The sequence below is a fragment of the Rhododendron vialii genome, chromosome 5a, assembly GCF_030253575.1.
Source record: "Rhododendron vialii isolate Sample 1 chromosome 5a, ASM3025357v1".
Taxonomy (NCBI): domain Eukaryota; kingdom Viridiplantae; phylum Streptophyta; class Magnoliopsida; order Ericales; family Ericaceae; genus Rhododendron; species Rhododendron vialii.
In genome coordinates, this window is record NC_080561.1 from 9173709 (window position 1) to 9194120 (window position 20412).

Sequence of the window (20412 nt, forward strand, 5' to 3'; positions counted from 1 at the left end):
CTGCTAACTGCAGCTGCCTCACTTTGTATTTCTACATTGCGAGGTGGTGAGGGCTGGGACTCAACTACAAGATGTGGTGTTGAACGAGTCATCCTCTCAAGGACACGAGTTGAGTCATGCTGGAGCTCAACTTCTGATCTTGTTGGTCCACTCGGTGGTATCTATTGGAGCTAACATAACACAATACAAGAAAAGTATAAGCACTACATAAAACAAAATGGAGTAAAGCCACGCACAAAAACACTCATTATATATATCATACATATTGTACCTCATGTTCAAGAGAATCAAAGGACTCATCGTCATTGGCATCCTCAATACTTGGTGGCATATAGTCAGGATCATCTACCCCATTCCTAGTACCCATTCTCTTCTCATTCGTACAGTTTGGCAAAGACGAACCCCTCAAATCAGCTAGTATACGGTCAATCCCAGCAGCCTTCAATCTCTCATTGTTCTCCTTCATTCTCTCATCTCTTGCCATCTCATATTTGGTTTTCTTCCGAGTTGCTAAAGAACATGGTTTGATGAAGTTTCTCTTCCCATTTGCCATTTTGTTTTTGCAACTACAGGGCATAAAAGGACATAGCATGATAACGAATAATATAATCATATAAAATTAGGTTCTTTTATAATCGCACAAGGGAAAAAAAGATATAGATGTAAACAAACAATTCATGACTTTACAAAAGTTTATCACAATACAAAAAAGCATAACTACATATAATAATCCATACCAGGATCCATATCCAACAAAAAGCAACTACAATTCATGACTTTAAGGACATTTATCCCAATACACAAAAACATAACTACAAATCATAATTCATACCAAGATCCATATCCACAAAAACATAACTACCATTCATGACTTTAAGAACATTTATCACATTACACAAATACATAACTACATATCATAATCCCTATCAGGATCCATTTCCACATCAGGTATTTCATTGTCTTCATCATCTTCGTCATTACCACTCTCCTCTATTGTTTTATCTAAAGGCCCAACCCCCAACATAACTTCGTCTTTAGCGCCATCCCTATGACAATGAACTTCTGCTTCAACATCGATTGGAACAATTGAGGTAATGCTCTCTTGTTGGAATGCATTATCGCATTCCATGGGATACCGAGGTTCTTCATTACCAACCTCTGGAACATCAAACACTCCCCTATGTTGGACTTGTTGCACGACTTGCCAAGGCTTACCCCATTTAGTATCATTTAGGTAAAAGACTTGCTTCACTTGGCTAGGAAGAACAAAAGGGTCAGATTGATACCACCGACTTGTGACATCAATGCTCGTACAATGTGCATCAGTTCGTATTGTTCTGGTTCTACCAGTGTTGTCAGTGTTATACCATTCACATTGGAACAATACAACTTTCTTACTGCATCTGTATCCAAATTCCCAAACTTTGCTTAAGTGACCATAAAAGTCATGCATCTCACCCTCGTGATTACCTACTACAAGCACACCACTATTTTGACTCGTTCGACGATCATCTACTTCCCTTGTGTGGAACCTTACGCCATTGATTATGCAACCAGAATACTCCTTCACTAACAAATTACGACCATTCGCTAACGACCACAACTCATCAGTTGCCTCTGGTGACTCTTCAACTCTCAATCTATTCATCTACAATCAAATACAAAGTGCAAGTGATTCTATTAGCACTAATCATATTATTTACAAGCATAATAGATGGAGTTACTAATAATCTAATGTCTTACACGATCTTTGAACCATTTGGGAAATTCTTTTTGCTGCTTGTGAGTATGTTTTCTCCAGCTCGAATAGATAACATATTCTTGTGTTCCCTACTCCAAAAAAGGTGGTTAATGGATTAAATATTGTTAATATTTATTCCTAACCTAGGATGGAAAATATACAATATAATTGGGAGAAACACATACTCTAAATACTTCTCCAACTCCAGACTATTGTACAACAAGAACCAATGAGCAATATCACGAAGTTCTTGTGACATCTGACCATCTCTAGTGATTGGGAGAATAGGACGAGCTGTGCCTGTAAATACCGTCAACCCTTGGTGACGTACACCAAGATCTTCATTTCGTTCGGGTCGATTATGCACTGTTTCAACTCCATCCAAATACATTGAGCAAAATGTTATACACTCCTTGACAATGTAAGCCTCTACGATTGAACCTTCTGGTCGAGCTCTACTAGAAACAAACCTCTTCAATTTCCCTAGAAACCTAGAAGCAAAAATGAGGTAAGGGTAAGATTAAACACGAAAAAAAAATTATTGTCCATTAGCAAATATTAGCTATGTAAAAAAACCTTTCAATTGGATACATCCACCGAAAGTGCACGGGTCCTCCGAAAATAATCTCACGTGGCAAATGAACGGCCAAGTGCACCATTACATCAAGAAGGCAGGAGGAAAGATCTTTTCAAGCTTGCATAGAATATGCACTATACGTTCCTCCAATTTATCTATTTCACACCGCTTAAGTTTTCTGGAACACAAGTCCTGGAAAAAGCTACCTAACTCAAACAGTGTTGTGCTAATCTCTTTGTCCACAAAGCCCTGCATTCCAATAGGAAGAATTCGTTGTATGAGAACATGGTAGTCGTGACTTTTCAAACCCGTTAATTTGCCATTTCTCATATTTACTGACCTTGATATATTTGCAGCATAGCCATCCGGATACTTGACTAATTTCAAGAATTCAAAGAACTCTTTTTGTTGAGGTGTTAATGAAAAACTAGCGCGAGGCTTGATATATGAACCATCGGGACATTGTGTCAACCACAACTCTTTTCGTATGCCCCTATCTTCCAAGTCGTTTCGAGCCTTGTCTGTATCCTTATTCTTCCCTTCAATGCCCAACATAGTTCCACAAAGTGCCTCACCAAAAAATTTCTCCACATGCATGACATCAATGTTATGTAGAAGCTTTCGATTCTTACAACATGGCATATCATACAAGATGCTAACCTTTGTCCAATTTGGTTCATAACGAGGCCTTTTTCTGTTGTCCGGATCTTTTCCCAATGAGATCTTTGGTACATTTTTCAATTGCTCTTCTATCTTATGCACTGGCAACTCCAAAGATCTCTTTCGTTCTTCACACTTACCATTGTAGGCTGCCTTCTTTCGCCGTTCAGGATGGTTGTCAGGCAAATAGGCTCGATGGCTAAGTACGCAGTCTTACTTCTCAAAGATTCATAAAAGGGTTCATCATTGCAAGGATAACAAGTATAGTGCCCCTTTGTTCTCTGCCCAGATATGTCACCAAATGCAGGCCAATCATGTACTGTCCACCACATAATTGCACGCATCTGGAAACTCTCACCACTTGAGGCAACATATGTTAATGCCCCATTATTCCATAACTCCTTCAACTCGTCTTTCAAAGGTTGCATATAAACATTGATGTCAATCCCTGGTTGCTTATCTCCAGGAATTAATAATGATAACATGAGAAATGGCTCTTTCATAATCAACCAAGGTGGTTAGTTGTAGGGAATGAGAATGACAGGCCATATGCTATAGGAATTATCCATGTTCCCGAATGGGTTGAACCCATCAATGGCTATCCCTAACCTCACGTTGCGAGGCTCCAATGCGAACTCAGGATGTTGTGTGTCAAACTCCCTCCACTCATCACCATCAGCTGGATGCACCCATTCGTCATCATCCACACGCTTGTCCTTATGCCACCTCATGTCCTTAGCTATCTTCTTATTCATGTATAGTTTTTTCAACCTTGGAGTCACGGGGAGGTAACGCAAAATCTTACGAGAGATTTTTTTCCCCCCTTCTACCATTGATTTTGTACCTAGATATCGTACACTTTGGACATTTATCCAAGTTTGCATTCTCTTTCCAAAAAAGCACACAATCATTTATACATGCATCAATGAGCTCGTATGACAAACCTAAGTCACGTAGTATCTTTTTAGCTTCACGGGTGGACTTGGGAACTAAGTACCCCTTTGGTAAAAGTCTTCTCAAAAAATGCAACCACAAGTCAATTGCTTTATTGCTCATGTGGTTTGTTACGTTCAAATTAAACAACTCAATAACAAAACTCAACAAAGTAAAACTTGAGCAATTTGGGTACACCTCCTTCCTGGAATCATTTAAAAGTTTTTCAAAGCTTTGCACTTCCTCGTTCGGGTTTGTATTGGTTGAGTCCCCTCTTATTTGGTCTTCTACCAGTGCATCAATACCACCAAATTCTCTATACTCATTGCTATTCATTTCGTAATGATGTTGAGCCTCATCTAACATACAAGGTTCCCCATGCTTATGCCAAATAGTGTAACTTTGCATAATCCCATATTGGAGCAAGTGTATTTGCACATGTCTAGTCAACTGCTGACAATAGTTTACACACTTCATGCACGGGCACATAATATAGCCTTCTTGGTCCACAACTTTCATAGCAAAATGAAGAAATGACATTACACTGTCACGATACGGCTGACTCATTCTCCCATATGCAGTCTTACCTAATGACATCCAACCCTTGTCCGTGCCTGATGACAAACATAATCAATTCATGATAGCTTAATAAAAAAAAATAACTTAGTCTCTATCAATTCAAATCGGTATCAAAGAGAAATATGCAACTCCAAAATTTTAAATCAAACATATTTATTCATATTGGGCAACATAATATTTTATCAATCTTTCCTCCCTTCTAAATCAAACCAAATTACTTAGCCTAGCACTACTAAAAAAGTCCATGCTAAATGGTGGCGACCATATTGTATTGTCTGAATTTCTTTTTCCTAACTCATTGCATCATGTCATGTTTCAAATGTAATATGACCCTCAATACCAAATCTTAAACTTAACAAGCAATAACAAATTATGTTTTGTACATATGGCAATGAAGCACAATAGCAAGCCCACATCGAAAAGAACTTTGGTGTCCTAGAAATGTTAACAGTTATCAAGTCCCTAGTCGTAGAAACCTCATACCCACATATTGCATAGATTAAAACATTTTGGAGTGATTTACTTATATATCCCTTCGACTTTACGCAAAAGTTCAGTTTGGTCCTTCAAGTTCCAATTTCAACAAATAAAATCTTTAATTTGCAAATTTGTTCCAATGTCATCCATCCGTTGGATGCTATTACTAATTTGGACGAAAAATGAGCATGTGCCCATCATGTGATCTTTCTCAGGGGCATATTTGCTCATTCTTCTCCCTTCCTAACCCTATCTCCATTGAGAATCATCTTAGAGCTACAACATCAAAAAAAAAAAAAAGTTGCTTGATGGGATTTTAGAGAGCTCTCAAAGGCAGAGAGCTCTACCTCATCTCAATGATCGGCGCCGCTGCACTTGGAATAGAAATTGGCCTCATGATTTTCAGAAATTGGCCTCATGATCTTCATCATTATATTTCTCCTCCTCCGCACTGTTTTTTCTTTTTTGATAAGTGCAGAAATTTATTAAGCTCCAACAAAGAAAACAAGGTCAGGGATAAAATCCCTTTACAATAACACAAGCTATACAGCAGCTATCATGAGACTCATGACAAAAGCAAGAGCAAAAGGAAAAAAAAAAAAAAAAAACTATCTATACGACTTTCATGATTCTTTAAGACAACCCCCAATCTGCACAAATGTGTTTATTCTGAATGGAATGCTTCACATTTCATGATAGTTGTTATTACTTTGACTCTCCTTTGTTTCTGAATCAGTCGACACAACCGGTAACTGTGTATCCAACAAAGAACTCCAGACGCTGAGGTGGGATTTTAATTGAAGATTCTTGTACTTTACATCGAATTTGAACAATCCCCTTTACCAAATTCTTCTTGCTCTGTTAAAGAAACAGAGCAACCACCTCCGCCACAAGTTTTCTTAAACCCAACACTTCATTTCCTTCAAGAATTAAATTGTCCTCACCCTTTTCCTCTATCCCATTGTAATCTTTGTATTGTTCTATCACGAAAAATTCTCCATTTCCAGCTTATATCTCTCAATCTACAGTTAGGTACAGAAATAGAGCAATCCACCTCTGCCTCATCTTCTTTACCCACCTCAGAATTTGATCTGATTTGATTGGGGCTTGATTCCCTCTTGATTGTCTCAGTCTTACTCAATTTGAGGTGTTGATGAATTCTCAGATTTTGGGTTAGATCGTGGAGTGTGAGGGAGTGGAGTGTGGAGGACTGAAGGAGCAGGAAACCCATAAGGAAGTGAGGGGAAGGAAGGGAATGGGCGAATATGCCCTTGGGAAAGATCACGTGATGGGCACATACTCATTTTCCGTCCAGATTCTTAACGACACCCAACGGATGGATGACATTGGAACAAATTTGCAAATTAAAGGTTTTATTTGTTGAAATTGGAACTTGAAGGACCAAATTGAACTTTCGGATAAAGTCGAAGGGATATATAAGTAAATCACTCAACATTTGATATGAAATAAAAGTTTCCAACATGGCCATAAAGTATATATGATTTTCCTTGCAAGAAAGAACAAAACAAGAAATACAACTTTCATCAATAATATGAACTAGCAAGGCAGATAATAAGACTTATGACAACATTAATTTTTCGTATAGCTTGCACAATCAATTATCAACAATGATTAACCACCGCCAAGTGCAAATCACAATAATTTTTGTATAGCTTACAACATGAAATGGGGAGATAGAGGTAGAGAGAGCTCACTCGAAGTATATCAAATTTGGTAGTAGAGGGCGAATGCATGGTAGTTGATGACGTAGTCTGCTAATGTGTCGTAATCTCTGTAAAAATACAAATGAAGTGAATATGTCTGCTTGAAACACACACACAAAAAAAACATTTGGTTGCAAATATTTTTTTTAGGAGTCGTAGAAAATTGATTTTGAAGTGAATATGGCATGAACTTTTTAGCCTTGTATCATTATCACACAAGCACAACTAAAATCTGAATCACATGCATACATCTGAAAATCAAACATGCAGCTGCCCGAAAACATGAAAAAGAGAAAGAGGCTTTGCTAGAGCAAAAAGAGAAAAACCACTTCAGGGTGTCTTTACAAGTACTCCTCCAACACAAGACAGACGCACCGCCTAAAGATCCTACAATGTTGCCGGCACAACGCTGAAGCACTTCGAAATGTATTAGTGTAAGCAGACGGCTGGGTTAGAAAAATAAAAAGAAGTCCGCTAAGAAAAATAAAAAGGAGACCTTCAACATTTCTAACCTAAAATGCGATTAAAGATTTGTGTTTCCAGCCTAAGAATTAGAGATACCTTTTGAAAAATCATAACCCCCACTAACCTTAAATGGAACGCAATAGAAGTAATATTGAGAACTTAAATTTAGACATAGGCATAAGCGACCGGAAATGGATTCTCTCCAAAAAAATTGCCCAGGAACTCCAAAAATATGTAAGAGGAAATCCACCGTGCCTTATCCCAACTCTAAGCTCTGTGGCACACTAGTTGAGAGTGTCAACCCATGACATTCATTATGTACTTAGTGACCACAAGGACTTTATCAGTTCTCTAGTTTCAACCAATCATCCAACATGCATCTTGGATTTTATTTCCATGTTTCATTCCATTATGAAGAAATCACTTGTCGCTTGTCAGCATTAGTAGTTAGTTTCTCATGTGATTCTTGATCATTTCCCAGCTTCCTATTCCCCCTATATCATTCGCATTGTTTTTCCTCGTCCAACTGATGATTCGAGGCCTGACATCTACCATAAGCTATCAAGGAAAAAGAAAGCTCTCTCCGTAGAGCAACCAGATCATATTTTTTAATGAGCAAAGCTGCAGAAATTAAAATGAAGAAAGATAGGAAAACAGAAGGGAAAAACGTCTATAATCCAAATTATTACATGGGAAGCCACAACCACATTAGCATCTATATACAAGTAATATACAAAAATCCCATTCAGATCACTTCAGCAATGCAAATGTTGAAGTAAATGACATAAAGAACTTAGTCAAACCCTATCGAACATCATCTGATCTTGTCTTTACATTCTAACCAATCCGATTACTACGGTAGAGTGAATTGTCCGTGGTCTAAACTGCTAGAAACTCGGTGAGTGAATCATACAAAACCACTTGTACGAAATCCTACCTATAGCTTTCCTCAGCATATGGACAAAGTTTATGAGATCGTTCATTCTCGAGAAGAACTAAAACTAATAAGCCACAGGCCTATACAAAACCAAATTATACATGAATATGCCACAGGCCTGTACAACATGGACAGCATCAAAAGAACACAAACTAGGCCTTTCAAACTGGACAGCAACACTTGGATTTTACAATATTTTCTAAAGTCACAAAAGAACACAAGGCTGAATAAGGCAGCTTGATTGCTGCCTGAGTTAACAACCAAGAACAGCAGCAACCAGCTGCATAATAAGGCAGCAAAACAGCATCCTAACTAGTCAGTAGCAACAAAACAACAGCAGAACAGCAACAGCAGTTTGCTGCCATAGGCTATACAATTTAGAGCAGTTGGACGAATTTCCAATTGGACGAATTTCCATCCACCTGATGCAGCTGATGATCATATCATAGTTCCAGATCATATGAAATGTGTTCAAGTCAATTTTGGCAACTCTAAAAACAACCACTACACTGTATTCAAATTATCATGTACTCTCTAACACTACAGCCGTCCATGTAATATATGCTGGTAAACCTCAAATATGTCTCATCTAATTAAGACATCACACCACAATAATTATTTTTTCTACCACTGAACATTACCCCAACTGTTGAACATCTGCATCTATGGTTTGTCACATTTGACTTGATCACTCCATCCTAGTAGGTTTGCAAGAATGTGTTCATTTGTATCCAACTCTTTTAGTTGACAGACTAACCTCCTTAGGAAGAAGGCCCAGACGACTTACAACTCAAATCACAGTGTACATATAGATATTAAGACACCCACATAAGAAAGGAAAAGATGGAAACGGTAAAAATCATGACAGTAGAAGTTTGGAAACAAGTAGTGACCTCCATAACCAAGCCAAACCTTGAGTCCCAATCAATCTACATGAATTTGTTGTCACCATTGTCTATCGAGGGCATCTTGTTGCATGATATCCAAGAAAACCTAGTTCTAAGTAATGACGTCGACTATTTACACACACACACACACTCAATGAATTAGTTGACAACATCCGGCTCTTTACAACCAATACAAACATCATAAGCATTAGGTCAAACACCATTTTGTCCAAGACAATATCCTCATTGCCCATGAAGCTTTTCATTTTCTTAAACGCAAAAAGCAAGGGAAGGAAGATTTTATGGCAATCAAGTTGGATTTTAACAAAGCCTATGACAGGGTAGAATGGGACTTCTTAGAAGCTGTGATGTTGAAGATGGGTTTCCACAAAAAATGGGTACAATGGACAATTGAATGTGTTGCTACAGTTAAGTTTGAGGTGCAGGCCAATGGCGAATCGAGAACCAAAGTCTCTCCATAAAGGGGTCTTCGGCAAGGAGATCCTCTCTCTCCTTATTTGTTCCTTTTGGTCAAAGATGTGTTGTCAAAGCTTTTTTTTTTTTGGGGTGGGGGTGGGGGGGTGTTTGTAAAATAGCTTGAAATAGAAAAAGAGGCTAAGCGAATGTACAGCCTACAAGGGCATGCCCCAGGAGGAATCAAAAAAGAAAAACAAAGATTGAGAAAAATGAGCTAAGCCAAGTGGCTACATTGATCTAAGCCAAGGGCTAAAAGGAAAATGAACCAATTGGGCCAAATAGGCAAGCAACCATCTAACCCAAGTAATACCAACTACATTATATAGCTAGGCCGATTTAAATCCACGTGTTTCAATTCCATCTTAGAGATGGGACGGAAACACATGCCAAAAGAAGGAATACACAGAAAGGACAGCCATAAAGCTACAACAGCAGACGAGGGAACACGGTCATAACAGTTAGCTACATTCAGTACAGGCAGTAACCATTTGAAGTACCTACACCAAGCAAAACAACAGCAGTAGAAGACGACGAGTGATAAGCACCCGACAATGCCATTAAGGGTGCGCTAAGTCCTTAGTTTAGTTTAATTATGTCGTTAAATTAGTTATTTTCTTTTATATTTGCACGTAAGGTGTTTTTAAGATATTTCAGGAAAACTCGTGCAAATAAGCTGTTGTTAACGCTATGGATGACCCTTGAAGGTAGCCGAGCCCCAAATGCTAAAGCCGGAAAGACTCGGAGAGGACCCGACGGCACGAAAGGCCAAGGCGTGGACCAAAAGTCAAGTGCTGGAGATAAGCAGCTCGGTACCGATACCATACTATTTCTTCTATCGGTACCGAGCCCCTTCCAGCGACAGCAGATAAGCCACTCGGTATCGATACCAAGTAATTCATCCTATCGGTACCGAGTTCATTAGCAGACCAGCGTAAGGCCTTCTCCATCGATACCGAGGGCTTCGGAGGCACTTACAGAGCATCTCTTAAGAATATTCTGTGCGCGAACCTTGGAGTATAAAAGCGAGTGATGTCATTGTACAAACAAGTAGAATAGATTTTGCTTACATAATTTTAGATCTAGATCTAGATTTGTTATTGTTCTTGAGTGTTCTTCATTTTCAACTTTGAATATTTTAATTTCTGCCTTTGTTTGTTAGTTTTTGATATTGTCGCTTTAATTAAAGTTGTTGCTTTACTCCCGATCTATCTTAATCTCTAGTTTATTTCAAGTCTTGTTATTTCATTATGTTAAGTAGATTTTCACTTGCTACTATCTCAATAGATATGGGTGAGTAGTTTTCCAAGGTTAGGTCATGGGGTGATTAGCACCTCATGGCTCAAGTAGAATTACGGTTTTCATCATAAAGTTTAAAACCTTTGGTTCGAGAATCGATGTGGGGTTCAGGTTTATTTGTCAAATCGCTAAGGTGTTAATCTCATTGATCATGTGTAGGTAGGAGTATCGCCTACCTACCACACATGATACTTGGAGCTATGTCGCACGAGGCATTTGCTAAATAAACTCTAGAGCTAGCTTGGTATTTGAACCATTCTATTTTTCGATTCAGGAACCTTAGTTGTGTATCCTGAACCGCGTATTAGGGTGAGGAATGCAGTTTGACTTGAGTAGTGAGTGTTAGTAATTCCTAGACCTAACCTGTCTTTTATCTTAGTTTATTAGCTTTTCAATTTAGCCAATTTTCATTTCCACTACACACGTAAAACCAAGTCGGCTGTCTAAAAGCCGAAAGCCCTTACTTGCATCTACAAATCCAGCAAAGCCGTTTTAATTTTTCCCTTGAGTACGATCCCGGTCTTTCGGATTATTATGCTTCAACTGACGTAATAGGCCCTACGCTTGGGGCGTTATCTCTTATATCGAAGCAAATGAAGCAACAAGCAACCACAGAACAGCAGTTGTCCGCTGCCAGCAGCAGCAACAAACAACATCAAACAGAATCAGCAGCAAGCAGAATCAGCAGCAAGCATCAATTGCCAAGGATTCAGCTCATTTACAGGAAGCTAGAACTGGCAAAGCTGTCAAGCTACTAAACATCAGAAGTAACAGACCTGTTCAGCTGCTGGACCGTAGATATAGCAATTGAGCACCATATGAGCAATGATAACAGGTAGCTATACTCAAGCAACTAGCAGTAGTAATATGGGCTTCAAAAGATAGCTAGGGACATGATTATGGAAGAGATCTTTGCTGGACAGTTGGCAGGTATGAGTATAAATTGTCATTGTCCTGTTCTTTCTCATATATGCCTGGCTTTTCAAAACTAGCTATTTTACAATACAACCATCTGGTTTTTAACTAAATGTAAATTGACCTCAATAAGCTCTCATTGCTTCTTTAACCTTTTCCTACCTCCCCTGCCGTCGCCATCCTACCCTACACACCTATAACCTTCACAAGCATATTTCAAAACTACCCAAAAACCAAATATTAGTCCCAATGTGCAAAAATTCGTACTTTCTAACCTTTGAAACCTACTGTTTTTCTATGTACGTGTACCTATCCTTAAATAAATATAAAAAAGACATGGATGTGGGTATGCATGTCTCCCTAAATCCTTTTTCTAAATACAGGTCCTTCGAAGTAATAGGCGGAATCATGATCTTTTTTATTGGTGAATTTCCAAATCATTTTAAAGTACCATGCTACCCATGTGTACAAGAAAAATCATCTCCTCAGTTATCAAGTTATACCATCCATAAGGAGGGCTCTCCTAAGCTAAAGACCACAAATTAGTGAAAGAGAAGATCAGGCATCTAAGCAATTAGAGAGGAAAATCCACTGAATGCGACAAAACAACAAGAATTGAAGTTAAAAACTGATGCACGCCAACGTCCATAACACAGAAAATACTGCAAACCTAGTTAAAACACACTGAAGGAGAAGTGTTTGAAGTCCAAGATTTGCCATCCAAGAAAGTAAAGCCTGCCCCGAAGCATATAAAATATTCGAGAGTAAACCTTTCCGCCGAACTTTTAGCCTTTAGTCCTCTGCTTCTCCGATAAAAGACATGTTGAGTTGTAAATATTTTTTAAAAAGCATTACTTGTCAGGTTTGCATAGTTTTTTCTTAACTCTTTTCTTTTTACACCCCTTTCTTTTTATATTATCCATATTTTCATTTACAAAACACGCATATCTAACTTATAGTTAATAACTATGAAAAGAAGGAGGGTGACAAAGAGTGGGAGTTGTATTACCTTGGTTAGCTTTTCTTCGACAAATATAAAGAGGTCACTTTTTAGTTACATATGGAAAGCCTACCAACGTATACAAAGGTTCCGATTCACCCCCTCTTCTTTTTTTCTTTGGCTAAAGATGAATAGAATACGAAACATGAGTGAAAAGTTGAAAGGCAATAAACTAAACATGTAATATATTATAACTTAAGGTGGACAACAAGGGCCGATTTTCTAACATAATATTACTACCGGTACTTGTTTATACTCTAGTGGTCCCTCCTTTGAAGATTCTTTAGCCGCAGAGTTGTGAGAATGATACAAACAAAACAATAGCACAAACATATCTAATAAAATACTCATTCCTAGAAGTGTTCAATTTTATAGTTCCCTGACAGTGTGTTCTGACCCCCAGTAGTTGAGTTCGAAGCGAAGTGAAGCGATTAGCCCCATTTTTTTTGGGATTTGGGTTTTAAACTTAAAAAAAATTGTTTCTTCACTACCCAAATGGGCCTAAACTTCTTTGCAGCTAGTTCCAACTCCATTGAGAACAATAACAGAGAGCTGTCGGCACCCTTTTTGGGGAATTTAGGTTTTAAAGAAAAAATATTGTTTATTCAGTACCCAAATCAGCCAAAACTTCTTCTTTGAAACTAGTTCCACCTCCGATCTATCAAGAACAACGAAGACCAATTTTTAAAAAAGAAAAAAACCCACTACCCATATAGTCGACTTCGGAATTATCGTCCAACAAAACGATTTCTACAAAAGATAAAACTCACCTTGGCACAGGATAAGAGAGGGAGAACAACGAAGACCAATTTTTAAAAAAGAAAAAAACCCACTACCCATATCGTCGACTTCGGAATCATCGGCCAACAAAACGATTTCTACAAAAGAAAAACCCAACTTGGCATGGGATACGAGAGGGAGTGGATTATACCTGTATTCCTGAGATTCTCCGGCGAGTGGAGCTCAGAACGTCGACTTCAGAATCATCGTCGACTTCGGAGAGAGAGAGGGACAGAGATGTGCGAAGAGGGAAAGAGAGGAATTGTGAGTTGGAATTTCTCAATTCATTGAATTTAACCCCTCCCAAACGACGTCGTTTAACCCTATTTTAATTTTAGAGGCAATTTTTCGCCTTGTACGGAAATTCGGAGTCCCGCCAAGCCATCAGGTTTTTTCCCCTGAGTGGCGCCAAAAAGTTGGGGAAAAATTAGCGACAAAATTTTTGGTGGCGCTATTTGCAACGCACTTCTTGCTACTCGCAGTCGATTAAAATTTTTATCAATTATGGACAAAAATGCCCTTATTCAGTTTGACCATTTTACCCCTAAAATCTCATGTTATTTGACCATTTTACCCTCTTACATAATTCATTACATACAACCACAAAAATCATCTCATGTCCATCCCTCCCTCCCTCCCTCCCAGAACATACAACCACAAAAAATCTTCCCGTCCATCCCTCCCTCCCGAAACGTCTCCTCCCTCCCCCATTCAAACTCCTCCATTTTCATCCCTACCCAGCTGCCATCACCCACCACAAGGCCCCTCCTACCAGCAGCCAAGTCTGCCTATCTTCCTCCTTTCCTCTTCTTCCTACATTGTCAATGGAAACCTCGATTGCTTCTTCTCCCTCCATTGATAAACAAGAAAAAGTTGACCCATCAATACACCACAATTTGGAGTCGGAAGATCACACAATGGATGTTGAGAAACATGTCACAGATGTTGTAGTGACGGAGCAAAAATCGCAGCAAGAGGTAAGCCCGCCCATTTCAATTTCAGAAGCCCTCCATTTTCAATTTCAGTTCTGGCCCGACACAGTTGGACACGCAGTGCCAAAACTTTACCAAATTTTCGAACTCTAATATCTGAATTATGTACAACTATTCGGATATTAATATCCGAATTTATTGCTAGTTTTTAGATATTAATATCTGAATGAAACTGCAGAGAATCCTGCACTTACAGTAGGATACACAGTACCAAAACTTTACTAACTTTTCAGACTCTAATGTCTGAATTATGTACAACTATTTGGATATTAATATCCGAATATTGTCAACATTGTTGGACTCTTATATCCGAATCTAGTGCCAGTTTTCAGATATTAATATCTGAATAAAACTGCTTAGAATCCTACACTTACCTGGTTTGTCTTTGAGTGTTACAGGGTGACACTTCAACACTTGGTAGTTATGTAGGGCCATCGACTATACCTACTTCGACTTGTCCTCCATACGATTATACGGAGCATTTTACAACGGAGACGATGAGTATTTTTTTTGATAGAGTGTTTATCTTGTGCAATCTTATATTACGGGCTATAATTTTTTGTTATGTGTGTGTAGATTTTTCCATCCGATGAAGCGTTGGTAGATTGGATAAGATGCACTGGTAAACAACACGGGTTTATCATTGTGATTAAGGGTTCTGAGAAATGTATTAAGAATCGCACACCTAGGATGAGGTTTTCATGTGAAAGGAGTGGTAAGTATAGGTCGATTGTGAAGAAAGTTGATGGGAAGGAGGTAGCTGTAAAGAAGAGAGTGCGGTCCACGGGCACCAAAAATGTGAATGCCCATTTGAATTGAAAGTTGTAAAGGGCAATGATGGTTGGACTGTCTCTATCTATAATGGCACCCACAACCATCCTCCAGCGGTGTACTTGGAGGGTCATTCGTATGCCGGGAGGTTGTCGGCAGAGTAGACTAGCACGGTGGTTGATTTGCCAGTTGCTTTGGTGAAACCCAGAGAAATCCTAACCCATTTGAAGGTTCAAGATCCTGAGAACATAACGTCTATCAAAACCGTGTACAATGTACGACAAAAGTATAGAGTGATAGAGAAAGCTGAAAAAACTCAAATGCAACATTTGTTGGATCGGCTAGAAAAGTACCACTATGTTCATTGGACCCGTGGGAACAAGACTTAGAATGTCACGGAGTTGTTTTGGTCTCCCCCATCTGCCGGGGAGATATTACGTGCTTTTCCCCACGTGTTAATAATGGATTGCACATACAATACGAATAAGTACAAGTTTCCTTTACTTCAAATTGTTGGTGTAACATCAACGGAGATGACTTTTTGTGCAGCGTTTGCTTTTATGGAGTGTGAAAAAATGAAAAACTACATTTGGGTCTTGGAGAAGCTAAAAGGCATGATGGATCCCAACGCGCTTCCGTCCGTTATTGTCACGGATGGGGAGTTGGTGCTTATGAATGCCATCACAAATGTTTTCCCTCATGCTACCAACCTCCTATGTAGGTGGCATATTGGCAAAAACGTATTAGCCAAGTGTAGAAAGATGTTTGATGACAAGATGTGGGAGGAGTTTATTTGCAGTTGGGGCCTAGTCGTCCTTTCATCGAGTGTTGCACAATACGAGGAGCGCCTTCGTGTTTTGAAGCGTAATTTTGAAATGGTTCCTGCAACACTTGAGTACGTCGAGAAAAATTGGTATATAGAGGAAATGATTGTTGAGATTAACTCAAGGTTCAATGAGAGCATGATAAAAAATAAGAGGGTTTATCTTCTGAGCTCGCAGATTCAATTAAGCTCTCATCTTGAACCAAATTATTTTGAAATCCTTGAAAATTCGTGGTCGCGAATTTCAAGCTTGGGGTTGCTCGAGGTGGTGTGACTAAACTAATCTGGGACACCGATAATATATAGCAAAAGAGTTGTTGAGGTTACAAAATGTTTTAACATTTTTTCACTGTAATGTAAGAATATTACTGATGTATATATGCTATGGTGCAACATTAATTTTCGAGCAAGTGGCTTGAAAAGCACTGTCCTAATTAAACATATTTTCCATCATTTAAATGTTTGAGCAACACTATCATTTATGAATATTGATGGAGTAACGACATCTAATGTTTGAGTAACACCAAAAAAAATTAGTTTATTCTCCTCGTATTTGCACAATACGAAGAGCGCCTTTGTTCCAGTCTTGTCAGCAAATAGAGTGTTGCCAAGGAGATAGTGCAAGTAAGCCCGTGCGCAACAATCAACCATTTCTTCCGAGTCCCCATCTACCACCTCACTAAAAGTTTCCATCAGCCATTCAAACTCAACGCGATTGTTTGTTGTAACTTTATTCTTCTCAACGTCCGCCGTCACACCAAGACACCTATGTACCATTGCCAAACACTCCTCCCTCGTCTTATCCACTGCATGCACCGCTAACCCCTCCACTTGAAGCCCAACAAGCTGCGGCACGTCATCCAGTGTAATAGTCATCTCCCCAAATCGAAAGTGAAAGCTATTTGTCTCCGGATGCCACCTCTCCACAAAGGCAGACAATAACACTTTGTTGCAGTATGAAGAAATAATCTGAGAAAGTGGAAACAATCCTGAACTTCTGACCCTCATAAGTAACCTCTCATTTGCCTCCGCTATTGACCACTTCTTCAAATTACGTCCATGTGAGTGCAGTTTCAGCAATGGTCGCTCCATACCGTTCCAAATATCAACAACAACATGGTTCCTAAAATCAATTAACAAACTCCGATCTTGTGGACCAACTGCCTCAACGTCTACCTCCTCTTGCCTCGCCTGACGCCCCCTCCCTCATCCTCTCCCCCGTCCTTGTCCTCTCCCCCGTCCTCGGCCTCTTCCCCGTCCTCTGTCTTGTGTCGTTTCCTGTATATTGCAAACAATAGTTTATTCTAATAAATGAATTATAAATGAAACATAAACGAAAAATTCTAGAGTAGTAGTAGTAGTAGTTGAGTAAAATATATCTATCCAATTCAATGATAGAAATACAAAATTGTATTCTAACTTTCATGTACCTCGTCCTCCTGTTGATCGGACTCACGCTCATTCTCCCGTACATCAACATGTGGCTCATCCTCCCTTACATTAGCATGTGGCTCATCCTCCCCTACATTATCATGTGACTCATCCTCCCGTAGAACAACATGTAGCTCATCCTCCTGTACCTCCGAATGTATCTCAACATCCACATCCTTCTCTACCTGAACATGTTGCTCAACCACCACATCCTCCTCTACGTCTGAATGTACCTCAACCTCTTGCCTCTGCCCTTGTCCTCGTCTTTTGCCTCGTTTCCTTTCCAAAGTTAAAGCTTGCTCAGCCTTCCTCTTCCTTGCAGAAACGGTAGGAGGAACTCGTTTCATTTCCTATACATTGCAAACAATACGTTAGAACCGTAGTTGTCAAAATCGTACGATTTCCGCAAAAACGATACGAATCTATACATGAATCAAGGTTTATCACATTATTGCATTTGACTAATATGAAAACACATACAAAACTATAGTATTTATTTTCCTACTAGGTACTAAAGTCTACCTCACGATGTTGCTCAACCACCACATCCTCCTCACCCCCAACCTCTTGCCTTTGCCCTCGTCCTCGTGTTTTGCCTCTTTTACTTTCCAAAATTAAAGCTTGTTCAGCCTTCCTCTTCCTTGCAGAAACAGTAGGAGGAACTCGTGTCATTGCATTTTCTATAAATTACAAATAATACATTAGTCTAACGCTTGAATTAAAGGTAGGTGAATTGGATACTAATTTTTGAATAAAGATACATCAATCGGTGTCACACCCCGTGTCTAGAAACACCAAAAACGAAGTTTAACAAAGAATAAACTACTGTGTCAGGTAATACCAACGACAGGCCACATAAACCTTGGCTATAGAATTATATCAGCATCTATCAATGGTAACATGACAAAAACTTTCCATCAACAAGCTTTTTACTTTCAAGCTCATAAGAGAAGTATTAAATTGGCATAAGACTTGCACATGTAATAAAATATGAGCCAAGTGTCAAGAAAACCCCACCTCTAACTTCTACACAAAAGATTCACCAACACGTCGCTCACGGCCTACGTATCTTGAACGACCTCAGAACCTCGTTAACACCTAGTACACAATTGATATCACCAAATCACCTTTACAAAAAGAAAAAAATCAAGTTACTTGTACAAAACAACATATGAATGCATGAAATGCATGTCCCTCCCAAATAGAAGACTCAAAGTTGTATTTTTAAAGACTAATCCGTACAGAGTTAAGAACCACGAATTTATAAGATCAAATTAGATATATAGAACAGAAACTACTCAAAAAATTAGAATAATACGACCTCGTTAGGTCGCTCAATTAATTCCACAAACTTAGACCACATGCTACGGTCAAAGTATTTCCAGCAGTGTCACACCAATTTGTAAAATCTGCCAAGATTAAAGTATACACCCAAATGACTTGGGATTTGGTATAACTCATAATAACACATCAAAGTTCATCCTTGATTTTTCCCGAAATTTTATAAGCAAGAGAACCAACTCAAATTCAATCTCAAAGTCAGAAATTCTGTGCAGGAACACAGTTTTTCAGCAGAGCAGTCTGTGATCGAATATTCATTACAAATCGTGTACTTCATATTTTTTAATGATTCCATCACCAAAACAACACCAACTTAACTATCTTTAAGACTCGAAAGGACCCATAACCAATAAACTTGTCTAAGTATAACAAATTTGATGAAAAACGCAGCTTTGGATGCTGCCCAGATTTTCCAAAATTTCTCAACATCAATAGTAGTAAACAACTTCAAAATTCTACAAGTTCATGCTCATAATCCATCTATATACCAACCAACATGCATCAATCTTGGGTTTCCATGATCAAAATCATAATATCCATACCAATTAACAATATTTGAGAATTTAAGATGAATTAAGTATAAAATCACCATGTAAGCACTATAGAATCCTAATTCTTAAATCTCTTCCATGTAGGTTGATTCTATATACACATATTCATCAATACTCATAGTTTAAGGAAGATTTCTTACCACAAGAAGAGAAATTTTCAGATTACATGTCAAACTCCAAGAAATTACTTCAAGTTCTTCAAGCCAAATTAGGGTTTTCCTATTATTTTTCAATGGAGAAGAAAGAACTCTGAGTGGGGTAATGTTATGAATGTTTATGGGCTCTCACACAATTGGATTCTAATGACTGAAATAGAGGGGACAAATCGGACTCTAATGTCCGAATGGGGTAAAATACTTTGGATATTAAAATCCGAATGAGGCAAAACATTTCAGATATTAAATTTCGAATGACCTTACCTTACAAATTCAGCTACATATTAAAATTCAAAAATTTTGTTAATCATTCCTGGACAATGACACGAACAATGTCAATGGTTCGTGTCATTGTCTAATCGGTTCACACCATATGATGAAAACGTCTAGAGTGAAAAACTTACGGAGACCGATTACAAAATTGGGCTAAAATACATACACAACTCGGGTATTGTAACATTCCTAAATTTTAGATAAATAAAAATTTGAAATGTTAATGTTTAATTCGTTAATTACTTAGATTCATTAATATGACTACTTGATTAAATGTATAATTAGAATTAATCATAAGTATTTATTCAAGATAATTCTAAACCTTACATATATATATATGCATTTATACTTATCTTGTATTCTCTCCTAACTAACTCACCCACACCCTAACATTTTTCCATCCCATAATTTATGGGATTTCCTCTCACCACTCTCAGCATCCCTCTCTCCCACTCTCTCTCCTTCTCTTAGTTCCCTCTCACACTCCATCACCTCCACACTTATCCCCCACACTCCTACTATCTCTACACTTGCACCCCCTCTCTCTCACTTCTCTATACAAAACCCACACCTCTTATAATCCGAAAATTGATAGTCAGATCATTTTCGTAGCTGCATAATTGTGGA

At 38.5% G+C, this 20412-nt stretch overlaps 3 protein-coding genes across 5 annotated transcripts; 2 read left to right on the plus strand and 1 right to left on the minus strand.

The window, feature by feature from the left end:
• Positions 1-5: 5 nt before the first annotated feature.
• LOC131325703 (uncharacterized) lies at positions 6-13868 on the minus strand. Of its 3 annotated transcripts, XM_058358108.1 has the most exons (4): positions 1927-2078; positions 1744-1830; positions 272-566; positions 6-170 (listed from the first exon to the last, which is right to left on the minus strand). In XM_058358108.1, exons 1-4 carry the CDS (start codon positions 1998-2000, stop codon positions 162-164), a joined length of 465 nt encoding a protein of 154 aa, XP_058214091.1. In that variant the 5' UTR covers positions 2001-2078; the 3' UTR covers positions 6-161. The 3 variants fall into 3 exon arrangements, 1 of the variants encoding a protein (XP_058214091.1); XR_009199790.1 differs by lacking the exons at positions 1744-1830; positions 1927-2078 and adding an exon at positions 6683-9542; XR_009199791.1 differs by lacking the exons at positions 6-170; positions 272-566; positions 1744-1830; positions 1927-2078 and adding exons at positions 838-1256; positions 6683-6759; positions 13600-13868.
• A 269-nt stretch (positions 13869-14137) lies between these two features.
• Positions 14138-15600, plus strand: LOC131327528 (uncharacterized). Its single transcript, XM_058360683.1, has 5 exons — positions 14138-14425; positions 14839-14958; positions 15017-15196; positions 15271-15359; positions 15420-15600. The coding sequence occupies exons 1-5, from the start codon at positions 14273-14275 to the stop codon at positions 15598-15600; spliced, it is 723 nt and encodes a 240-aa protein (XP_058216666.1). The 5' UTR covers positions 14138-14272.
• Positions 15601-15672: 72 nt separating this feature from the next.
• Positions 15673-16308, plus strand: LOC131327529 (uncharacterized). The gene has a single exon (XM_058360684.1). The coding sequence runs from the start codon at positions 15673-15675 to the stop codon at positions 16306-16308; it is 636 nt and encodes a 211-aa protein (XP_058216667.1).
• The last annotated feature ends 4104 nt before the right edge of the window (positions 16309-20412 follow it).